The sequence below is a fragment of the Cynocephalus volans genome, chromosome 5, assembly GCF_027409185.1.
Source record: "Cynocephalus volans isolate mCynVol1 chromosome 5, mCynVol1.pri, whole genome shotgun sequence".
NCBI classification, from domain to species: domain Eukaryota; kingdom Metazoa; phylum Chordata; class Mammalia; order Dermoptera; family Cynocephalidae; genus Cynocephalus; species Cynocephalus volans.
Window position 1 is genome coordinate 30244625 of NC_084464.1, and position 22466 is coordinate 30267090.

The following is a 22466-nucleotide window of genomic DNA, read 5'->3' on the forward strand; positions in this document are numbered from 1 at the left end:
GATCCTTGGCAAGGTGGACTTACATTATGAACATTGGGCGTACTGAGACTCCTCCGAATATGCCGAGCTTTGGTGGAAAGTGCTTCTTTGACTGTGACAGCCTGTAAATGTATAATAATTTGAAGATAACACTTATTATTTTATCATCTGATTATAAAAGAATCATATGTTTACTTGCAGAAGATTTAGAAAATGCAGAAGTAAATACCACTTCAATCCTATACACACACACAAAGCTGAAATCTTTTATTCACAAAGCTGAAATCTTACTGTACATACTTTTTTCCCTTGACAGTCTATCAAAAACATTTTTTCATAAGTAAAACCAGAAAAACTGCTGAACAAGACATTTTTGTTGTGAATTTTTTATATACAGGTAGAGAAAACACAGAAGAGGTACTTCTATCTATGCATCTCACTTGCAAAATGACAATAAAGTTGTATGCTGTTTGTGTTTTACTCATGCAGCAATGAAGGTGGAATTTCCACTAAGAGAAGATTTTTCTGACAGGCGCCAATCTTATTCCTCCTGTTTCTCAACACACACTTTCCATGACTTCAATTACTGCTTTTCTGGAATAACATCTCCTGTCTTATGGTTCCACTACTTAGTGGATTATTTTCATTTAACAGCCAGCTGTCACCTCAAAAGTAAAGTCAGCTCTAAAAATTAGGAAGACAGTAATAGTACGTGGTTAAGTACATGGACTTCGGAGTCGAGCTATTTGGGTGTACATCTGACTTTGCACCACTGTCTAGTTGTGTAATCTTGGGCAAGATAGCTGACTTCTCTCAACTTCCATTTTCTCATTTGAAAATGGGGATTACAACAGTATTTTCCCCAGGGGGTTATCTTAAAGATTAAATGAAATAATGTATCTAAATTACTCAGGCACAGTGCTTGGCAAGTAGAAAGTATTCAATAAAAAGTTAGCCATTATTTTTATTTTTGTTACTATTTTGTCAGAGTCCTTTCTGTAATGAGATTGCTACTCAAGCACTCTTTCTCTGATACATTTAGAGTGGTGTTTGGTAAATAAATTCTTCTCTGTCCCCTGGGGGTGAAGGCTGGTGCTCTCATCCTTCTGTCTGGATTCAGTTACTTGCCTGCCGGAGCCGTTCAAGACTCAGAATGTTCTCCACCTGCAGTACGCCACGAGTGTACTTCTCAATGTACGTCTCCCCGTCCCACGTGCCCTCATTCTCACTCCTTGCTGCCAGGAGAGCCAGCGTTTCCCGGTCCTCGATCTCCTCGGTTGCCTAAAGGGACAAGAAGGAAATGACAGTACTTTTATGTAAACAATGTTATGTTTTGTTTTGTAGAAAAGAAAGAAAACACTTTTATTATTGAATAAGCATAATATTCACACTGCAATGCACATCACAGGCAGTCTACTAATGAGAATGCAAAGAGAGAGAGAAATCCCTCTTTTATGTAACCAAGCACATACAATCCATTATATACACAGTCTCAAGATAAATGATAACTTGTCCTTATGTAAGAGGACTTGGCAGTACCATTTGCTATACATCCTCTCATAGTTCGTCCCAGGTTCACTTGGGGTTTTTTTGGCAATGGCCATCTGTGTTGGTTAATTGCAATTATCTGAAAGGAAAACAAAACTTCCTATCTCTAACACAAGCGGCCGTCGTTACAACTGGGAACAAAGCACCTTAGATGTTACAACTGGGAACAAAGCACCTTAGATGAACTCCCAAAGTGACAGAGAGATAGGGAGTGAACAATGTTTTCATCAAGAGTGTGGTGAGAGAATACTTTCAAAGTCTGAAGAATGAACACATTCTCCATTATTTACATATCAATATTTTAAAAAGTAATATATATTTTACCTTTGGTATATTGGATACTATTTCATAGGTTACACCACAGGAATAAAATATATTTTTCAATGATATTCTCCTCTTCAAACTCTGTGTGAAACTCTGGTAGAAAAGGAAAGCTGGGTTAAGCTATGTAATAAATGCAAGTTATTTAGTATTTCACAAATTGTAAACATATCATATGTTACCATGTTTTTAATACACACACACACTACTCAGCAAAACAGAAAAAAATTGAACCTAATAATTTTGTCTCCAACCCTCAGGGATAGTAATATCCAGCTATTAGTCAGGGAGGATTCACATGACAGAATTTGCAGCATATTCAGGGTTTCTGTGGATGCTGCGCTCTCATCTGCAGCCTCCTCTTAATCTCTCCATGGTTTCACCCATCTTCCCTGGCATAGTCAGAAGAACACTGGAAAGGATCAGTTGTGTTGGTAGCACCTTTGAGATAAGATGTGGCAAAGCCGCAGGAGAGGGATTTATTTGGAGTCTGCATTTTGTCCTGGTTTTGTCTCTAACCTTATTGGACCTGGCATTTAACCTCTCAGTCTCAATTTTTCATTTTTCAAACAGTGAAATGTCATAGCTCCACTGCCTGCTAGATTATGGCTCTCTAATCAGTCAAGATGGACAAGTCCTTTGGACATTTACCTCTGCTATCCTCACACCTCCTTATTTTGGAGAAATCAGAATCTGACTCTAACTTGGCCAGTGTGGTCACAGTTTGCACACGTACTGCATTAGTGCCACAAAACTCTAATTTGTGAGAGAGAGAGAAAGAAAAAAACTTTGAGCTCAGAGCCACAATAGCAGAATCAGTCCCTGTTAATTACCTGTTTGTTGTAAATATTAGCTGCAATCCGTTTTCGTAATACTAACTCCATAGCAGCTGGGTGGCTGAGTTGGACTGTGGTCTTCACAATTAGGTAAATCCTTTCATTCTGTGGCGTGACCCTATTCAAGTGAACAGAATCATGCACTGAGGAGTCCCAAGAGGCCGTGGCTGAAACCTAGGAGTGGGGAAGGACGGGGAGATGGAAAAAGACACAACTCAGGTGTGGTAGTTGTACATGACACACTACAGAAAGGATATACATTCAGCTCAATATAATCAAATAGATTTCTTTTCTCACCTTTTTATTGTTTTTATTTTTTATTTTTTAGGTTGTCTCTGTTTATTTTTGGCAAGGAAAATCCTCAAGAGTTAATACAGCATGATCTTTTCCCAGAGGTGCGCTGAGGGAAGGAGGGTCTAAGGGCATCTCCGAGTTAGATTATAGAAACACTGCTTCTACCAAGAGCTGCTGGGCACATTCCCTGGGGAAAAGCTAGTTGTTCCATCACTCCTCCTCTCCCACAGCCATCTCAGTGGGGTGAGTGGCCATCTGTCCTTCAGTGGGAATGAGTTAGGGAGAGAACAGGCAACAGAGGAGACAGACTAGGGATGACCACAAAGCGGAATGGGCCCTATCCCCTGGACCTGAGGAGGTAGAGCAAAGCCTGAATTAGGGACCAGACTACGTGTTAAAAAACCAGGATCAGCACCTACTTGAAGGGCACCCTCCCTAGGCTGAAGATCAGGAACCAGTACTGCAGCCAGGGCTTGCCTCCCAGAGGCCCTTCCTGGGGGGCTCATCCTGGGAGGAGTCAGTGGGGGGCATCCACCTGCCCCAGCACAGCATCTCAGCTCTGTCACGTGAAGTGAGGTTTCCTGTTTCCTCACCCTTTTAGAATGATAACACAAATGTTCTATTTTTTTTTTTAAAGTCCCTAGTCCTCTTCCCCAAAGCAGACTACAGCAGTTTAATGGGAAGAAAGCCAAGCAGGCTTGTGCGCTGAACTGAAGCCCTTTCAGAGAACCCTAGGGGTAGTTACCTCATCATCACTGTGCTTGATGATGGGCAGGTAGAAGAACTGGCTGCCGTGCTCCTTGGGCAGGATGGAGTTCACGCCCGACGCATGGGGGCCAACAAGCTGCTCATTGGCACTAAGGTCATCCGCTACCAAGTCCAGGGCACAGAAAGAGAGTGGGTGGGGGAAGTCAGTTTTTAAGCAAAGAACAAAAATTTTAAAATATGCTTTGCACAGATGAAGTTTACATATAACACATTTTTATTTTTTCTTTTATTCTTTATCTTGCATTGAAAGAGAGACTCCAAGACTCACAACAGCTTTTATTCTTTAAAAATACAACAATGGGAGTCAAAAAGTTGCCTTTGAGTTTCCCGTTAAGATGGAATGGATATATTCTACAGAATGTGGGATTCACCCTTTTCAAATCTCTGTAAGTGGCCACCCAGCATCTGCTTGTATGTCTCTAGAAGCAGAGAACTCACCACCTTATGTGGCACACATTCTTCTTCCAGGTTTTTTAAAATGTCTTCATGTGAAGAGCCAAAGCTAACCTCCCTGTGTCTTCCACCCATCCATCCATCATTAGTTTTCTCTTCAGAGAGGTTTTTAGGCTGTGTTTTGAGGAGCCCTAGGGCCCTGCAGTAGGGCCTGCCAGGAGCCTGTCCACTCCCTAACTCAGCAACTTTTTATTTTCTATGCTTGGCTTTCCATTTAAGATTTCAATTGGGAAAAAAAAAAACAAAAAAAAAACTTTACTGCTATAACACATTGAAAACCATTGCTCTAGGTTTGCTCAGGATTAATCTAACGGCCATACTAAGGGACAACTCTTAATGCAGGGTTACGGTGTGATCACTTCTGGCATCAAAATTACTGGGGTCGGGAGCAAAGCCCACTAGTCATTAATGCAGATTCTTAGTCAACCTGAAAGAGTCAGATCTCTGGGGGTGATTACTGTGTCAGATAATTCTATGTCTACTAATGTTTCAGAGCAACTGATTTAATATTCTTATATGCAGTTCTCAATCTCCCCAAGTGCTCTCTTTTTTTTTTTTTTTTTTTTTTTTAAGTGCTCTCTTTTTTATTAGATGTCCACATCTCCCTTCCAGTATTTCTACATGTCATGCTTTTATATATTTGACCACACCAAAAATGTCACCTCAATATCGCATTATATACAAATGATTACGAAAGTGATTTAAGGATCAAAATAATGTGAGTCTGAATAGATTCCAAACCTTAATTAAATGTGATAACCCCTGGAACTTTAAGAGTCTACTTACCATTCAAATCAAGGAAGAGAACTGGTATGTGGGTTTCCATTCCAGGAGGTGGGATCCTAAATTTAATAACAAAATTTAATCATAGCAAAATATGTGTTTTACATCCTGTTAGATAATCAAACACTTGCAGAGCTATGGAAAGTAGAAGAGAACCACTGTGGAGACACAGGTTGTATTAATGAAGTACTTTCAAATTTCTTGACTTCCCTGTTAACATGAATCATGGAAATTATGTGACTCACATAAAAGAACTACCAGTTATATGAATTACATGTAATTAATTGAAACAAAGATTATTTGAAGACTTTGTAAAAATAACTCCAGTGATAGGGAAAAGGGCGTGGGTTATTGGTAGAGTGGTAACAGGGACAGGATCAGTGCCTAGAGGAAGCAAACAAAAGGGACAAGACTTAAAAGGTCAAAGGAGGAAAGAATGATGTGTGAAAGGAGGTAGGGTCATGTGCAGGAGAGACAAACAGTGTTTTATCCAAAATTGGCCCAGCTACACCAGAATCACCCCAGAGACCTCTTAAAAGGAAAAGTCCTGGGCCCGTTCTTCCTCTTCTGAATCTGAATAACTAGAGATGGGACCCACGACTACATTTTATAGACACTCAAGATGACTGGAAGTTTGATAACATCTCAAATGAGAGAAACTGAGGTAAGGAGAAGGACTGCCTAGAGAGGGTTTTTTTTTTTTTTTTTTTTTTGTGACCGGCACTCAGCCAGTGAGTGCACTGGTCAGTCCTATATAGGATCCGAACCCGCGGCGGGAGCATCGCCGCGCTGCCAGCGCAGCACTCTACCAAGTGCGCCACGGGCTCAGCCCCTAGAGAGGGTTTTGAGGAACAGAATAAGGTTGGGAACAAGCTGGCTACCTATGATAAGTGGCTGGTAGATATACTACATGTGACTACAGGATTCTAGCACAACAGCAGAATCTCCAGGGAGAAACATTAGGTTAGAAATCATGTGCTTGTAAACTCAAATTTTCTAGTTTCATAAAATAGACCATGAAATCAGTTACATTGCCATTTATCATTAGAGACACAAATAATATCACTAATTTTTCTATGCCTGTACAAAAAGACTATTTGGGCATATGTACTCTGTATTCAAAAGGAATCTGATTTCTCTTAAATGCTCAAGACACTTGAGAGTAATGAGCAGCGGCAGCAGCTACCATTCAATGAATGGGCAGGAAAGGTATTTTATATGCATTATAACGTACAAGGTTATATTATAATACAAAAGGTATTTTGTATACACTATCCCTAATTCTCACAACACTACCAAAAAGGTAGCTCCACTAACAAATTAAGAATAAAGCCTCAGAAAAAGTAAAGGGAATATACTTAAGAGCTGAAGCTGGAAACTAAATCCAGATCTAGAATACCATGCTGATTCTCATCAGCATAACTAGGATTGCCTGATCAATCAATTTATTAATAGATCATCATTTATGTAGTGCTTAAGTGCTTACTCTATGCTAGTTACCAAACTAAGCGGGTACGAGGGCAAATAGGAAGATATATTTTCTGTCCTCTTCAAGTATACTCTGGAAACATCACTTTTTGAGCCAAAATAAAAAAATTTCTGGAGATTAGGGAGCAATGTCCAAGTTCCTTATGCAGAAAAATAGGGAGGCATAGTATTTGATTCCTGGCCAGGTAATCAATGTTCTCTGGCTTCCTGTGGGAGGAAGCTGGCTAAAGTGGGGAAGGGAGCAGTTCAATTATTTAGCATTGACTGTGACAATGTTGGAAAGTCACTTGCATGGCTCTTGCCACAGGCAATCTGTACCATCCCACCAGGCCTGAATAGAAGACAGTGTGGCCTTACCAGTCGGCAGGTGCTCCTGGAATCCCGCTGCCTGGAGCTGGCACCAGAACGGCGTTCCTCTCCTCGGTCAGTCCCACCCACTGCTCCACAAGCCGGGCTTCCCGCTCCACATCGTCCTCTGTTTTCTCTGCAGAATAAAAGGAGGGGATGAGCACCAACAACAAAGTACGACTTCTAAATTTAAAATAAACAGATTTTACCCAGTGAAAATCACCCATGAGCAGCTTAAATATCCACTATGTTCCAAAAAATTGAGGCTTCAAAGTTGAAGCACGGGCATCCAGAGGAGCAAGGAGAGGCTACGACACCAGCTTAAGGTACCACAAGACAGAAAGAGTGGAAAGAGCATTGGAACAGCAACTAGAAGACTCAGGTTGTTACTGGTTCTGTAATTTGGGAAAGTCATTCAACAGATGAGTCTTGGTTCCCTAATCTGTCAAACAGGGACAACACAAGTCATGTCTACTTCACACACTTGTTGGAAGAAAATTATATGATGGATAAGACACTGCTTTATAAAATCATCCATCATTTTATAGATAAAGGATTAAAAGACACCTGTACCTTACTCTGTAAAAGCAACTTTATTTTCCTTCATGCTCATTATGAAAGGGATTTTGATATATCTTGAAATCTGCTCATCCATAATTCTATTCTGGGGCTCTCTGGGTATAAAGTGAGTTTTCATTAGCGGGCTGAGCACATACACAAACCAACACCACGCACTGAGCCAAGATGTGTTCCTGAGAGAGAATATTTGCTAACTTCTATATGAGATGGATTAACATTCAGGATGTGTTCTTTGGTGCAGAATCAACCACAATGAGCAGGCCATGAAGTCTGGATGAGAGACTAAGGATTTTAAGAGCAAATTTCTGCTCTGGAATCCAAGCGACTGTTGCCAGCATAAGTAAACTGCACCTTGGAGCTCAGTGGCAGCGAGCACAGTGTCAGAGGCCACCCTGAACTAGCTGAGTGCGTGGCTCTGGCCCAACAGTAGCTGGGCACTGACCTACCAAGTGGTGTGGTTTTATAAGTGACCCTTTGGCTGCTGTAAGTCTTAGGCTCTGGTGCCTGGAATATCTCGTACTGACATGTTGGTATTGATCACATTGGCATTCATCAAAACAAAATTTGAGTTTGACACTTAATGCCACAGTTTTATGACATTACTCAGAGTTTTATGAAAACTTATTACTTTCAAATTTGGAGCCTTCTTAAACCAACAATGTACGATATGATTCTATAATTATTACAAGTTCAAAAAATTGAGATACTACTGTTCACTAAGAGAAGAAAACAACCTATCCCCATTGTGCAGAAGTGAAAAACCTACCCCCAGGAAAGGACTGAATGTCACATACCTTTTTTATTGCTGACTTTTTTAATTTGTTCATCTAAGTATTCTCGTCGTTTAATGAGTGCATCTGACCACCTCTCTCTTACACAGTTTAAGTCTTCTTCCTGCCATCAGGGAGGGAAAATATTTTCCTGTAGAGTGCACAGACAACTATTTCTTTTTTTAAAAAAAGATGTTTAAATTGATTAGGAAACTTCTCATTAGGAAAGGCCATTGAAGACTGCTGTGTTATTAAATATGCAAGAAAGCAAAGAGGCCTCGGGAATAATGCATGCTGATCAAGGATGCCGTTACCCAGAAATCAGAGCCCCTAGATCTCTGAAAGGATAATTATACTTAAAAGCAAGACAAGCTCAAACTATACCAGCTGTCAGATGATTTTTACACTGTGTATGTACATAAGTACGTATGTGTGTATTTAAAATGTAGCTATTCATTGAAGGATTTAGGTTCCAAACAGGACATCATGAACACAGCCCAAACCCTGTAACAGCAAGTGGAATGAAAAATGACAGGCATGTTCATAGTTCATAGTTTAATGGCCTAATAACATGTATTTTCTGGAATGCAAAGAACAGGTCAGCAGAGAACCTTTCTAACTTGCTGCAAAGCTTTTACTTCCAACTACCACGATGAGGTTAAATAAAACTCTCCCATGCAAAAACCCCAACATGCAGTCAGCCATGCTTTAAGAAATCACAGAAGCAGCCACTGGATTTCACCATGAACAACGTGGCAGGAAGCGCACAAACAGCCACAGGACGTTAGTCAATGGCATTGCTGAGATCCACAGGGATACTGACAGTTCCCCTGAAGTTTGTTTTTGTTCACTTGTTTTTTTAGTAAAATTATGAGTAGGCAAAGAAAATCCATCAATTCTATTCAAACTGTTCTCTGACTTGCCTAATTCTAGTCTAAGCCTTAAGACATTGCAGGAAGAGTAGACACCTGAGGACCTCTGAAGATTTACCTACAATGCACCCACATTTTACGTGTAGGAAGGCTCTCTGGGAAAATACCCTTTCAAAACTTGTGTGGAGAACCAGTACAAAGACTGGAAACCAAACCCAGAAAACTTCATCTTGGTTTGTTGCTTTGACCATTACAGTATTACCCCACATTCTATGATATCAGGCCAGTCAGTGTTGACTAGACAAAATTTCACAGTTGCACTAACTTTTTCCCCCCTAGATTTTCAACAAGAAAAAGATGAGATTTAAATTCTACAGATTATGGAGAACTAAGGTTGGCCCTCATGAGAGAAGAAAACTGGCTAAGCAAAGTTATATGTATAAAATGTCTTCAACTTTCTTATCCAGCAAAAGTCTTGTAAAGTAAAATGCCATATTACAACAATACTAGTCTCTTGGATGTAAGAAGCAAAGTGAAGTTTGGCAGGGGAAAGACAAGAGTCTGCCTATGGATGGATAAATGCAATTTTTAAGATCACCGATTTTAATAGAATGATAATGGTCTTACTTAGCAAGGCTTTACAAGCTAGTAATTTGAGATGAAATAGCAAAAATGCAGTATCTGGTTACAAATTTTGAATCGAGAGGGAAATCTATAGAAATAGTATTGTATCTCTGATTACATATAAAGCAAATCACAAGTGAGAAACTGCACATTCTCGCTCTACGGTCCTCCTTCGTCCTCCCTGGCTTCTGCTTTGCAAATGCTGGCAATTAGCAGCAGCTGTGCCCCATGCCACAGGATTGACAGCGGTAGCAATACCTGATAACTATCCATATCATCACCATCCTCATCATCTCTCTGGTAGGAAAAAAATAAACACAAACGACATGCATTTTGTTTCTCAAACAGCACACAGGGAAAATAATTCTTCAAGCTTAACACACGTTAATTACAATGGACAGCTCACACAACATCAGCATAATAAAACATTTAATTGAATCTCTAAAAGGTTTAATGGATTTAATTCAGTGGTCCATAATTTAAAGATTTTTTTTTTTTTTAAATGAAGAGAGCAGTCATTTAAAAACAAGACCTCTCTTAGATGGAGATAGGAATCAACATCACTGGGCCAGGCCTTACTCCCTCATTAGGCAAACACCAGTTGACAAGTATGTATGGGTGGGCTATATGAGATTTGGGATAGGTTTAGGAAGACAGAACAGCAAAAACTATAGGGGACTTTAAAGCATCTTTCACCCAATCTTGGTTTTAACCATGAGGTAACTGAGGCCCTGAAGGATGAAATGATTTAACCCAAGGATCACACAGACAATGGCAGGTAGGACTAGAAGCCAGGTCTTGAGTCTCCAATTTCAGTGGTCTTTCTCTGCCCCATACCACTTTCACAGATGGAATCATTACAGGGGGAACCCTGGGGAACTGAAGGCTACACACCTATATATGTACAAGGTTCTGTACAGACACTACGGCAATAAAAGCACAGAGCACTGTTTTGAACAAATGGATCTACCAGTGTCCTCTATTAACCATAACAAACAGCTGAGAAAATCACAACTGTCCCAAAAACATGGCAACATTTTATAATAATTACATAAAGTAACAATTGTGACCAAAAAAAAAATCACTGCTGAAAACAAAAGGGTTTTTGGTTGAAACGATTTTCCTTAGAAACAAGAATCTAGAAACTCTCAATTTAGATTTATTACTAAATCTTTTTTAATCATAGAAATGACGTTAACCTCCTTTTAAGAAAAAGTACTCTAAAAATATAGCTTAAATTATCTTTTATATCTATACTTCAAAATACATTGTTTTTTCTCTTTGTTTTAGTTTGGTAGCCATCTTGTTGGTTACACGACTGACAGTCTGAACGCAAGCCTAATCCTGAAGTAATTTATTTTGAACTAATGCTCTCTATTAAGGTAAAAAAACAAATAACTATAAAAATCATTAATTTTTAGGCTGCGTAGGTACTTCTATTAACTGAGAACTAGTCTGTGCTTTCATGATGTAAAACCATCACAAAATCAGCACATTCTGTACTGGCTTCAGCTACGGCATCAGAATAATTCTAAAGTGTTACGTCAACAACAAAAACAGTTACTAGACATGACTTTGAGCACGGCAGCAAAGAAAAAACAAAGCCTTTAAAATATAGTCACAGTTCAAATTTGTATGGCTGGTACCATGCTCCTAAAAAGAGCACACAGCACTGGGAAAAGGCTAATATTTTAAAGCTCACATTTAAAGCACAAATAATTAATCTTTAGAATGGTCCTCAGATAGGTCGGTTGATGATCCATATGCTTGGTTTAGGACACATAAACTCAATGTTTTATCTAACATCAGAGATTTATGAAGCCACAAAATTTTATTGCAGAAAGGGACCTCAGAGAATTAAGTCTATCTTATAATTTTGGAGAAGGGAAAAAGGGAACTCAAATTTTAAATTACCCAGTTTAAGAACCCAGGTCTCCTGACTCCAAGTCTAGTGCTCTCTCTTTCAACCAAGCCCTGCAGCCACCCCAGGAGCTGACAGCCAAATGAGGGACTGAACTGGAATGAGTTACCTACAATTTCCTGTTCCCCAGGCTGCAAATGCACAAGAAGTTGGGTGGAGAAGCCTCCCAAAACAGAGTGGATCCTGTCCTTGCATCTTTGTTCGTATTCTGAATTAAAGATGGACAGATTTTGAGAGCTGCGGGGAATTTTGGCCTTGAAGAGGGAAAATGTCTGACAGAGTTCTGCCTTCCTTAAAGCCCAATAGTCTGTGCACTGATTTTTAGCTTTCAGAATGATCTTTGCCTGAATGCCATGAAGACAAAAGGACACTGAGACAGAAGATGAATCATTCTCAAGATTGGGTGGGCTCATGTCCAGATTCCACAGAGAAATAGGGGAGAAATGTCCCCCTGTCATGATATGGAGAGTGTTCCCTATAACACGGCAGTGAGGGAGGCAAAATTTAATGGTCTGATTCTCACCAGTCCCTCAGATCTGGTAGTAAACTGGGGACTCAGTGAAGCACACGCATTCTTTTAGGCCACTGGGCGACAAGTTCCGCATTTTAGAGTTTATTCTTATAGAGTACTGAAGAGTTCTGGCTGGTAATACAAAGTTCAATTCTTACAGGTTTTCACCTTTTTATTTTTTAAATGAGAACGTAAGATTTAGGAAATGGAGATTTAATGGACAAAAAATGATCATGAGGATAGCTTTTCATTAAAAAAAAAGTAGTAAAGCTTTCAAAGAACTGTTTAATTATGACAGTGCATGGTGGTAAGTTTATAATATTAATAAAAGTGGACACGTCAGAGAGCAATGCCAAATATCCAACATATTTTGGGCCAGACATAAAGTAAAACCTGTCTAAAGTAAATGAGTACTATAGCATTAATGTGTGTGTGTGTTTATAAATAAATTAATCAACACTAAGCAAACATAGTATTTTAAATCTAGAAAAAAGGCAATGGATGGAAAAGTGCATTGGGGGAATATATACGGTTAAGGCAAGGAGTCTCATATTCCCAAATAGGTCCCCATCATAGATCATTAACTGCCTCGCTTCTACATTAACCATCCTTTGTTAAACACTATTTAAAATCTGTTTGTCTTACCTGGTAACTGTCCAGCCCTCTTTGGAGTTTGGTGGACCTGGCAGTTACACAGCCAATGGACACTGACAAGATAGCTTCGACCATAAGTGGCAGTGTCCCTGAATGCTGGACAGGCTTTACTGTGACTTGCACTCTACGGGAATGACCCTGCAGAGGTGGAGGTAGGGTGGGAGCATGACACCAGGAATAAGAAGGGGAAGGGATGGGAGATGAAGATAAAGATAAAAGCATTAGGGAACAAAGATACAAATAATTAGAAAATTCCCAGAAATTTTAAGAGTGGGACAGAAAGTAAACATGAAAAAGCAAACTCAGTACCTGTCTGAGTTGAAAGATGCCTCCTGTGTTGACATCTTTTGCCTGATGAAGTTCAACTGCAGCATATTCCCCTAGCTCATTCAATTCTAATATGGAGATCCACATTTCTATTCTTCGAGTTACTTCATTCCACCTGCAAAAACACATTCCAACAAGCAACAATGTCATTGTCCAAGGATGCTATCAGTAATAAGAGTAATAAGCTACCATTCACCAAGCACTTACTATGTGCTAGGCCCTGTATCATGTTTGTTACACACATTATTTCCTTATTAAAATCTCAAAACAACCCTGTGGCATAGGTTCTTTTTCTTTATGTCATTAAGGTATAACTTGAATTCAGTTAAATGCCCAGATTGCAAGGATAGAGTCAGACAAGTTTTGACAAATGCATATACCTGGGTAACCCACCTCATCACCACCTCAGAAAGTTTGCTCATGCCCTTTCTCAATCCCCATACTCCCATAGCAGCTGTGTAGCCTCATAGATTAGTTTTGCCCATTCTAGAACTTCATCTAAATGGAATCATGCAGTATGTACTGTTTTGTGTCTGGCTTTTTTCATTCAGCATAATGTTTCTGAGGTTTATCCAAATGTATATCAACAGTTCTTTTTTAATGCTGAGTAATATTCTATTGTATGAATAATCCCACAGTTTGTTTATACATTCACCCACTGAAGTGCATTTGGGCTGTTTGCCGTTTTGGGATACTGAAAATAAAGCTGCCATGAACATTTGTATACAACTCTGTATGTGGATTTACGTTTTCATTTCTTTTGAGTAAATACCTAGGAATGGGATTGTTGGGTCTCAAAAGAGGTAAATGATCAACTTTACAAGAAACTGCCAGTTCCCCCCATATTGTGGCTTGCCTATTCATTTTCATAATGATATCTTTTGATGAGCACAAGATTTTAATTTTGATTAAGTCCAACTTAATTTTTTTCTTCTGCGGTTAGTGCTTTTTGTGGCCTTTCTAAGAATGTGTGTTTTCTTCTATAAGAATCTTGTTTTCTTCTATAAGCTTTACAGTTTTAGTTTTTGCATTTAAGGTTATAATCCTTTTGCAATTTAATTTTTTCATATGGTGTGAATCAAGGTTGCTTTTTCTTCCATACAGATATGCAGTTGTTTTGGTCTCATTTGTTGAAATGACTTTTCTCTCCCCATTAAATTTCTTTGGTGTCTGGCAGTTCTTTTTATCATTCTCATTTTACAATGGAGGAAACAGTTTCAGAGAGGTTAAGTCACTTGTCCAAAGTAACAGTAGCAGTCTCTGGGTTCAAAGCCTGTAGTCTTCATCATTGTCCAAGTGCTAGTCTTGACCCTATGTCTAAAGCTCATAGCCAAGTACAAACCTGTCACGCAGTGTTCTTGTCTTAGCGTGAAGAGAATCGACCTCCCAGATGGAGCTCCCATTTCCAGCACACCGGTGGCCCCATACTTCAATTGCCAGTGCTCCATCTGAAATGAACTCCAGGAATTCTTCTGTTACATTCACCACATAGTCCTGGGAGGAAGGAGAGCACAATAAGAATTTAAAGGAGTCTGTGAAATTTCCTTTTTATCTTTCAACTGTATATACATTTACTTTGGAGTATATTAGCCAGATCTTGACCTATCTCTTCTATTTTATAACCATAAAGAACCACAGAATATTAGATCTGGAAGGGGATTAGTGAGATAATTTAATTTAACCACTTTCTTTTATAAATGAGGAAACTACAGAAAGCAACTTGTCCAAAGTCTTCCTGCTTGTTAGTTGCAGAGCTGAATCTACATTCTCTTGCTCCTGACTCATTCTTAGGTCTACAGGACCACTCTTTCAGCTGGCACACAGACTAATTCAATGGATCATTCCTTGCCATGGCTTAGGAGACTAATGACCAAGTTAAATTTGTTAACTTCATGATTCTATGCTCTTGCTCCTAAGCTCTCATCCTAAAACAGAAACAGATGACTGTGAGGAAATGAATAATGAACTGGCCGAGAAGAGAGGGAAATCACCCAGAAAATGCAGTAGGCAAGAAACCAAGCCAATTTCCTTTCCATTAGCCTCTCAGTGGAATCTCAGGTGGAGACATCTCTGTGACTCTAATTTCTCAGAACAGCTGTGCTATATAATTAACTTCACACTATCTACTTTCTTATTCGTTTTTTTTTTTGGAGACAGACCCAGAATTTTAGAAGGAAAAGAAACTTCATGGTTAATTAGCACAATCTACACATTTTACGGAGGAAAAAACTCCAAGGTCATACAGTAAACCCAGGGGTGATCTGGGAAACAGCTGTTAACCAGGATGCGCTTAAAAGTCAGATTCTGTCCTTCTAAATATGCAGCTTTGTGGCAAAGGAAGACGGAGAATATTTAAAAGAATACTTAGAGAACAACAACAACAGGGCCGGCCCCGTGGCTCACTTGGGAGAGTGCGGCGCTGGTAGCGCCAAGGCCACGGGTTCGGATCCTGTATGGGGATGGCCTGTGCGCTCACTAGCTGAGGTGGTGCGGACAACACCGTGCCAAGGGTTAGGGTTAGCGATCCCCTTACTGGTCAAAAAAAAAAAGAAAGAAAACAACAACAACAAAAGACTAATAAAGATTTCGAGAAACTAACTTGGTGAATATAGGTAAAGAAATGTAGGCTGTTTTCAGGGGAAAAAAAGACTTGATAATATTTACATACGTGAAATGTTATAGGTGATAGTATGGATTTGTTTTCTAAGTGTACAGCCAGAAAGAATAGACACAGTTTGCAAAAAAAAGGGTCGTAAGTATCTATTAGGGATTGTCTCAGGAAAAACAAAATTACAGAGAGAACAGAGGTGGTCTTTTCAGAAATGACTTGTTGGCAGTCCCATGTAAAAGCCAGGAAGGGTAGGTGATATCTCAAGGTACGTCCAATCCAATTCACCACAAACTCACTTTTCCCATTTTATATTTTCTTTAAAAACTCCTTTGGTATATTGGAACATTAAGCTTAGAATGCTATGCTATAGTCGAAAGAATGAGAAATATCTATAGCAACTTATATTTTAAGACGCCCACAATTCTGCAATATGTAATCCTGTTTTTATAAAACAATTTTTTGTCCAAATTTTTTATTTTGCATACACAGGTTTTTTTGTTTATGTGTAAAATTATTTTTTTAAGAAGTTATGTGAGCATGATGTACAACTGTGTGTCTATGCCCATTCATGTGTATGTACATGTGTTTATCACACACATACAAATGTCGTAGAGCATAGAAAATAGTTTATTAAAAGGTGTAGTGAACTGTCATTGGCAGTTACACCTCCAGGGAACAAGATTGCTGGTAAAGATCTTTCAGATTTTGTTTTAAATATTTCTAAATTATTTGAATTTGCAATAAAGTACGTTTTGAGGTTAAAAAGCCCTATAAACTATTACACTTAAAAAAAATTCTCATGGGAAAAACTGAGTTACAAGTAGATTTTTGAACTGTTCCCAATTCCATTGCCTCTCACATAGGTCACTTTGTAACAGCATCTGTACCTTACAGTGAGAGAAGGTCACTGTATACTGGGTATCCTTGGACTGTGGTGAGGGCACCTCAGGGTCCACCACTGGGGCAGCCACTGTAGACTCACACTGGTCCCAGAATGTGTACTGACAGAAGACGAAATTCGAGAGGCTTAAGGGCAGTCCAGTTGCCTCTTTAATTTTTACCTGAAAAGATTTTTAAAAACACAAATAAAACTCCCATAAATAAAACATCAAGGGCTGGCTGGTTAGCTCAGTTGGTTAGAGCTTGGTGTTATAACACCAAGGTCAAGGGTTCGGATCCTTGTACTGGCCAGGCTGCCCCAAAAAACCATCAAGCTATACATTCCTTACTTATTTCAGCTACCTCAAATTTAATAGTAAGTGATGAAATAAATGAGTCATCAATTTGACATCTGAAAATATTTGACACCATTTCATTAAGAGTTCTATCTATAAGGAAATCTGTACCATAGTTCTGTAGCTACAATTTATAAATGTGGCAACAAATGCACAGATCCCTGTAACATCTTCCTAATGACTGAACTTATAACAAAGATGCAGCCGATACCCGAAAAACATAATTCACTAAGCAACATAAACCCTTGCATGCCCAATACATATACACAGTATACATAGAATTTTGAAATTCTATACGACCCTCAGCAGAAAGTGCACTGGACTTCTGGAAAAAGTACTGTCCTCTATTGTATCTACTATCACAAAATTCAACTTTTACTGTGCTGGATGAAAAACTCTCATAAGATTTTAGGTAAAATTGTTTTGCATTAAAAATGTCATTTAGGGCTGAGCCTGTGGCGCACTCGGGAGAGTGCGGTGCTGGGAGCACGGCGACACTCCCACTGCGGGTTCGGATCCTATATAGGAATGGCCAGTGCACTCACTGGCTGAGTGCCGGTCACGAAAAAGACAAAAAAAAAAGAAAGAAAGAAAGAAAAGAAAAGAAAGAAAAATGTCATTTATAAGAGCCTCCCCATCACTGTCCTCTCACCCGGCACGTCAGTTTTTTGACTCGGTGAATGATTTCCCCGCTGCTGTCTATGACTTCAAGGCTCCCACTTTCACTGGAGTTCTCCGAAGAGTCATCCTCCACCACACGCTCTGGAACAGCTCCTGTGATGCGCATCACTTCCACATGGAGACGCCCTGCAACCTGGGTCAAGGAACCGGAGTACCTTGAAGTTAAAAGGTACTCCCTTGGGCACCATTGACTTGAGTCAGAAATTTGCTCTATAATAGCTCTGCAGCTGCCGCTAGGCCACCTCCAGCAACAGGAACCCCCGCCCCCCAACTCCCAGAGCCGGTCCTTTCCACCACCTGCCCCTGCAATTACCCTGCCTTACTTTAAGCCAAATTTGCCTCCCTATAACTTGTCTTCTGCAGCCATCCTCAGCTTTGTCTTTCTTTTATAGGACATCCCAGGAATGGCTTAAAGACAGCTATCATATTCTACCTGGATTCATCCATTTTCCATGTTTGTATATTCACCCCTTATCCATTTGATCAAATACTTCATTTGATTAAATACCCAGCCTCACAGGATACCAAGATAAAGATACGGGCTCTACTGTCAGGAATCCATAGTCAAATTAGGAAAGACAGAAGTCAGAACCCAATAACCACTGTGTAGACTATTTGCTATAACAGAGATACATGCAGGTTGTTATGGGCTAAATTCATTCCCTCAACAAATATTTGCCAGTAACCGACTGTGCCAGGAACTGCGTTAAGTGCTCTGTTTACAAAAGCAAACCAACACACATGGTCCCTGGGTTCATGGTGCTTCTAAGCTCTTGGGAGTAGAAAACGGGTATGAAACTGAGACTGGGGCAGGAGCAGAATGAAGAAGGGCTCCATGAGATGGCGACATCAGACCTATTCCAGGAGGAACTGCATATATAAAGCCATGCAGATATGAGGAAACAGTTCTTTCAAAACTGTTTTTTTTAAAGGTTTTAAATTTTCTCACTACCATGGTGTCTGTCTGGTTAGAGGCAAGGTAACAGTGGTCCTCTTAAAGCTGGTTGCACAGAATTGGACTAGAGTACACTACAAGGATCATCCTGCAAATTGCATTCTTGGAGTGTTTTAATTGCCTGAGTTATCTTTCATAATACAGTGTAAGTTTGTAATGACTGTAGCTATGAAGGTGACACATGTCCTGGGAGCACTGCTATCATATTAAATAGTAAGAGTTATTTTTAAAGGTAGTTCAGACCGAACTTCCACACAGCGACTGGCACAGGCACCAAGGACCTGAGAGAAATTAGTTGACAATATTTGATAAGATAAATGTGAAGGAACAAATAAGAGATGGGGGAGGAAATAAGACAAATCAGTTAGAAGATAGTCGTTCTTAGACTTTTTTTTGATGCTTTTTGAGAATCGAATATATTTTTTAATATAATTTCAGGGAGATTCATGGAATACTCAAAGCCCAGCTTAAGAAGCTCTGAGTTAGGGACTCAGCCACTGGAACCTTTGCCACATGAGGTGTGCCCTTTTTTAACATGAGGAAAAGCAATGCTAGCCACTGGTCTTCCAAAGTAGAATGCTCACAGGGGGTCATCACACAAGGAATGTGGGCTGCGTACTGACACCCCACCACTGTGAACACTGGTCTATTTCCCCATTCCCCTTTAGGCAGTATGGCCTCTTATTCCCACCCCCTGTTCTAAGAATCACAAGAAATAACTTGTGACAACAAATGCACAGATCCCTATAACATCTTCTTAATGACTGAACTTATAATACAGATGCAGCCGTTACCAGAAAAACATAATTCACTAAGCAACATAAACTCTTGCATGCCCAATACATATACACAGTATACATAGAATTTTGAAATTCTACACGACCATCAAGTTAGTGCATTACTGAAAGACAAACTAAGAAGGATGTTACTAAATTGAAAATAAAAACATCAACTGATAAAATGGGTAATGTTTTAAAAGAAAGGCTTGAATTTGAATACTTTCTGAAACATCTTAGTCCTACATAAGGCTGATATACCTAAATAACTGAAATATGGGATTTTAAAAGGAGGCTAACAATGAGTTATTTAAGTTTGTTTTCTTTGAATACTTTGGAGTATTCAACTTGTATCTTGTAAGACCATTTAGGGGCCAAGAAAGAACTACAGTATATTGCAAAGGTATGAAATACCTTAAAAGAGAGAAAATAATACGGGGCACAGAGCTGATTCTGGCTTCAAAAGATTTCCAATTTGATTAAAACAAAGAAAAAACTTGTGAACCACAAATACAAAACGTGATAATAATCCTTTAAGACCATGAGTTAAGTCTGATAGTTTCTAGTAATATGAATTATTAGTAGAGAAAAAATAACGTAGATCTTGACTATCTGCCCTGATTTCTTGATCTACCTCAAGAACATAGCGTAAATCAAATTTAAAAAACCAAAAAACTTGAACCACTGTCATTCTCTCCAAGGCTGGCCTGTCTTTACCTCCCCCTGCTGGCTGATGATTGGGACTGCATACTGAAGTTTCACGTCACAGAAGAGGCATTCCAAGAACACATTAGCCACGCCGATTAGGTTGTGATTCTCTTGGGCTTCGTAGAAAGGGTCACCTCGTTTCCCGTACAGTCTCTTTGCCTGAGCAGTAGGAGGGTAGGTGATTAGGAAACAAAGTACTGACTTAAATCATATATTTAAAACTAGCATTTAAAAATATTTTTAAAAGAAATCATCTATACAAATAAACAAGAAATAAAAATAGTATGTCACATAAATAAAACAAAATTTGTACCTGGGAGGGCTTGCATGTTAAGGAACTAAGCGATACCTGTGTGGAGGATTCCTTCAGTTCCTGCCTTGTCTTTCCTATCACACCCCACCTGCAGCCTTTCTCATTTCATTCCCTGTGCTTTGCCTCATCCCCCTCGCCAAGTCTTCTTTTCCATTACTAATGTCCAAAAAATGGATTCTGCGCACTAAAATTACTCATGTAATCTAGCCATGAGCACAACTAGAGGCGCATGAACATATGCTAACAAATACCAAATACATATGGGCTCTGGCCAAGCTGATTTTTCACAATAATGACAAAACAGTGTAAATCTACTTCCACTTTGTTTGAAAGGTAGTAAAAATGAAGCCAAATAAAAATCTGCTATATGTTCTCTTCATTTACTTCCCATCTGTGCGGGGATCACGTTATACTCCTGATCCAACTTAACACTCTTTTCAAAATCACTTTTACTTTATTTTCCTAATATATTTAAAAATGTCCAGAGTGTCACTGGCACATCTGTGTGTGTACCTGTGTTTGTTCTGATGGTTAAATCACTTACGTTCTTTGCTTTTAACATACCCAATCTCCTTCACATTTTTATCTCTTACCTCTGGAACTTTTTCCTTCCATTCTTGATAAAGGTCTCTCATATCAATTAATTTATTCTCCAGCTTCTCAATGGTCCACACTTGGGTACTCTTTCCTTTCCTCCTCACTTGAATGGCTGGCTCACTCACTATTGCACCCCTCTGCAGAACAAAGAAAAACCAACCAAATGAACATTGTTAGAACTTCTCTTTTGATTCCTAAAGTAATAAGTTTGCAAAACACATAAATGTATATGAAAGAAGATAAAATTCTACCATCTGGGGAATATTCTGATTTATTTTCTATTTTCTATGTCCACCTATGCACACACTTTTTATTTTTATTACAATCAGTACCAAACAAGAATATAATTTCATATCCCAATCCTCTCTCCAACTTTTATATTGTGATCATTTTCTTGTGTTGTTATTCTTCATAAACATGATTTTTAATGGCAACACAGCAATCCATCACATGTATTTATCACACATTTGACTTATTATTCTGCTGTTCAACATCATGGCTGCCTTAAATTTTTGTTATACAGGCCTATGATCAGCATCCTTGTACATAAAGGACATAAATCTTTATCTACACTTCTATGACTATTGACTTAGAATAAATTTCTCAAAGGGGAACCTCTTGGTCAAAAGACTAAAACGAAGCAAGACTGATGAGACACTCTCTGACACACTTTCTAGCTGGCTTACTGGAGGAAAAAATGAAAGGATGAAAAACTATTTTCTTCAAAGCTTCTCCCTACAATTTCCTCGAAGGAAAAATTCTTCATGTTGAAATGACAGGAAACTTTCAAATGGCTTTAAAGAGTTTTTCTGTGTTATGTAAAGACAGATACCTGTCAAGAAAGTCTTCCTTTCTTGTAGAAATCACTCTTAAAAAGGTATTATAACAAAACATATACACATTCTCCCATTTCAGAAGGGGACATTTATACGCAAGGAAAAGCAGGCAGGATTACTTATATATGTATTTCCAGTTTCACTGTTTTAAAGAAAGCTTTTAAATTAGCAAGTCCTTTAGCCACCAAAAATCTGCATATTCTGCTTATAACGCATCTAAGGGCATCATTAAAATAGCATTCTTATCCAAGGAAATATATACAGGAAGTCTTTTTTCTCCCCCCATAGCTGGCTGGTCTGTGGATCAAGGAAGTCTTAAAAAGAATAAGCACCTCTGGTTTCTATCAGGATCTCCTGATGGATGTTTTTTGGATTTCAATTTTAGATTTCATTTTATAGTATTTATTATTGTACATCTTGCTCTCATTTTCTTTAAGAACTTTCTTACCTTTCTGTTGGCACTGAGGTTTGCAGCAGGGATCTGAAGAGTCACTTGGTAATCAGTCAGTTTGCTCATCTCCTCAGCTAAGAAGTTTGCCTCTCTCACCAGGGTATTAGCTTTAACTAGCTGCTCCCGCAGTTTTGCCAGGCTTTGCCGGAAGAGTTCATCCCTGTGGTATCACAGAAAAGAAAATGAGAGAATCTAAAAGAAAACTGTAACCCTCTTTCTAAATAAAT

General features: G+C 39.0%; 1 protein-coding gene across 12 annotated transcripts in view; it reads right to left on the minus strand.

Annotated features, from left to right (window-relative positions):
• The window catches only part of KIF13A (kinesin family member 13A), a 193748-nt gene that overhangs the window by 16175 nt on the left and 155107 nt on the right, over positions 1-22466 (minus strand). For 10 of the 12 annotated variants that reach the window (XM_063098417.1, XM_063098416.1, XM_063098413.1 and 7 more), the window contains 17 exons: positions 22237-22399; positions 20949-21089; positions 20052-20201; positions 17575-17736; positions 16575-16748; positions 14419-14570; positions 13059-13191; positions 12741-12887; positions 9922-9960; positions 8192-8291; positions 6828-6954; positions 4986-5041; positions 3724-3848; positions 2682-2858; positions 1852-1944; positions 1108-1260; positions 24-101 (listed from right to left, as the gene is read on the minus strand). In XM_063098417.1, coding sequence (XP_062954487.1) covers positions 24-101; positions 1108-1260; positions 1852-1944; positions 2682-2858; positions 3724-3848; positions 4986-5041; positions 6828-6954; positions 8192-8291; positions 9922-9960; positions 12741-12887; positions 13059-13191; positions 14419-14570; positions 16575-16748; positions 17575-17736; positions 20052-20201; positions 20949-21089; positions 22237-22399 — 2170 coding nt within the window. The remainder of the gene's footprint in view (positions 1-23; positions 102-1107; positions 1261-1851; positions 1945-2681; positions 2859-3723; positions 3849-4985; positions 5042-6827; positions 6955-8191; positions 8292-9921; positions 9961-12740; positions 12888-13058; positions 13192-14418; positions 14571-16574; positions 16749-17574; positions 17737-20051; positions 20202-20948; positions 21090-22236; positions 22400-22466) is intronic. The other 2 variants (XM_063098418.1, XM_063098409.1) reach the window with 1 other exon arrangement.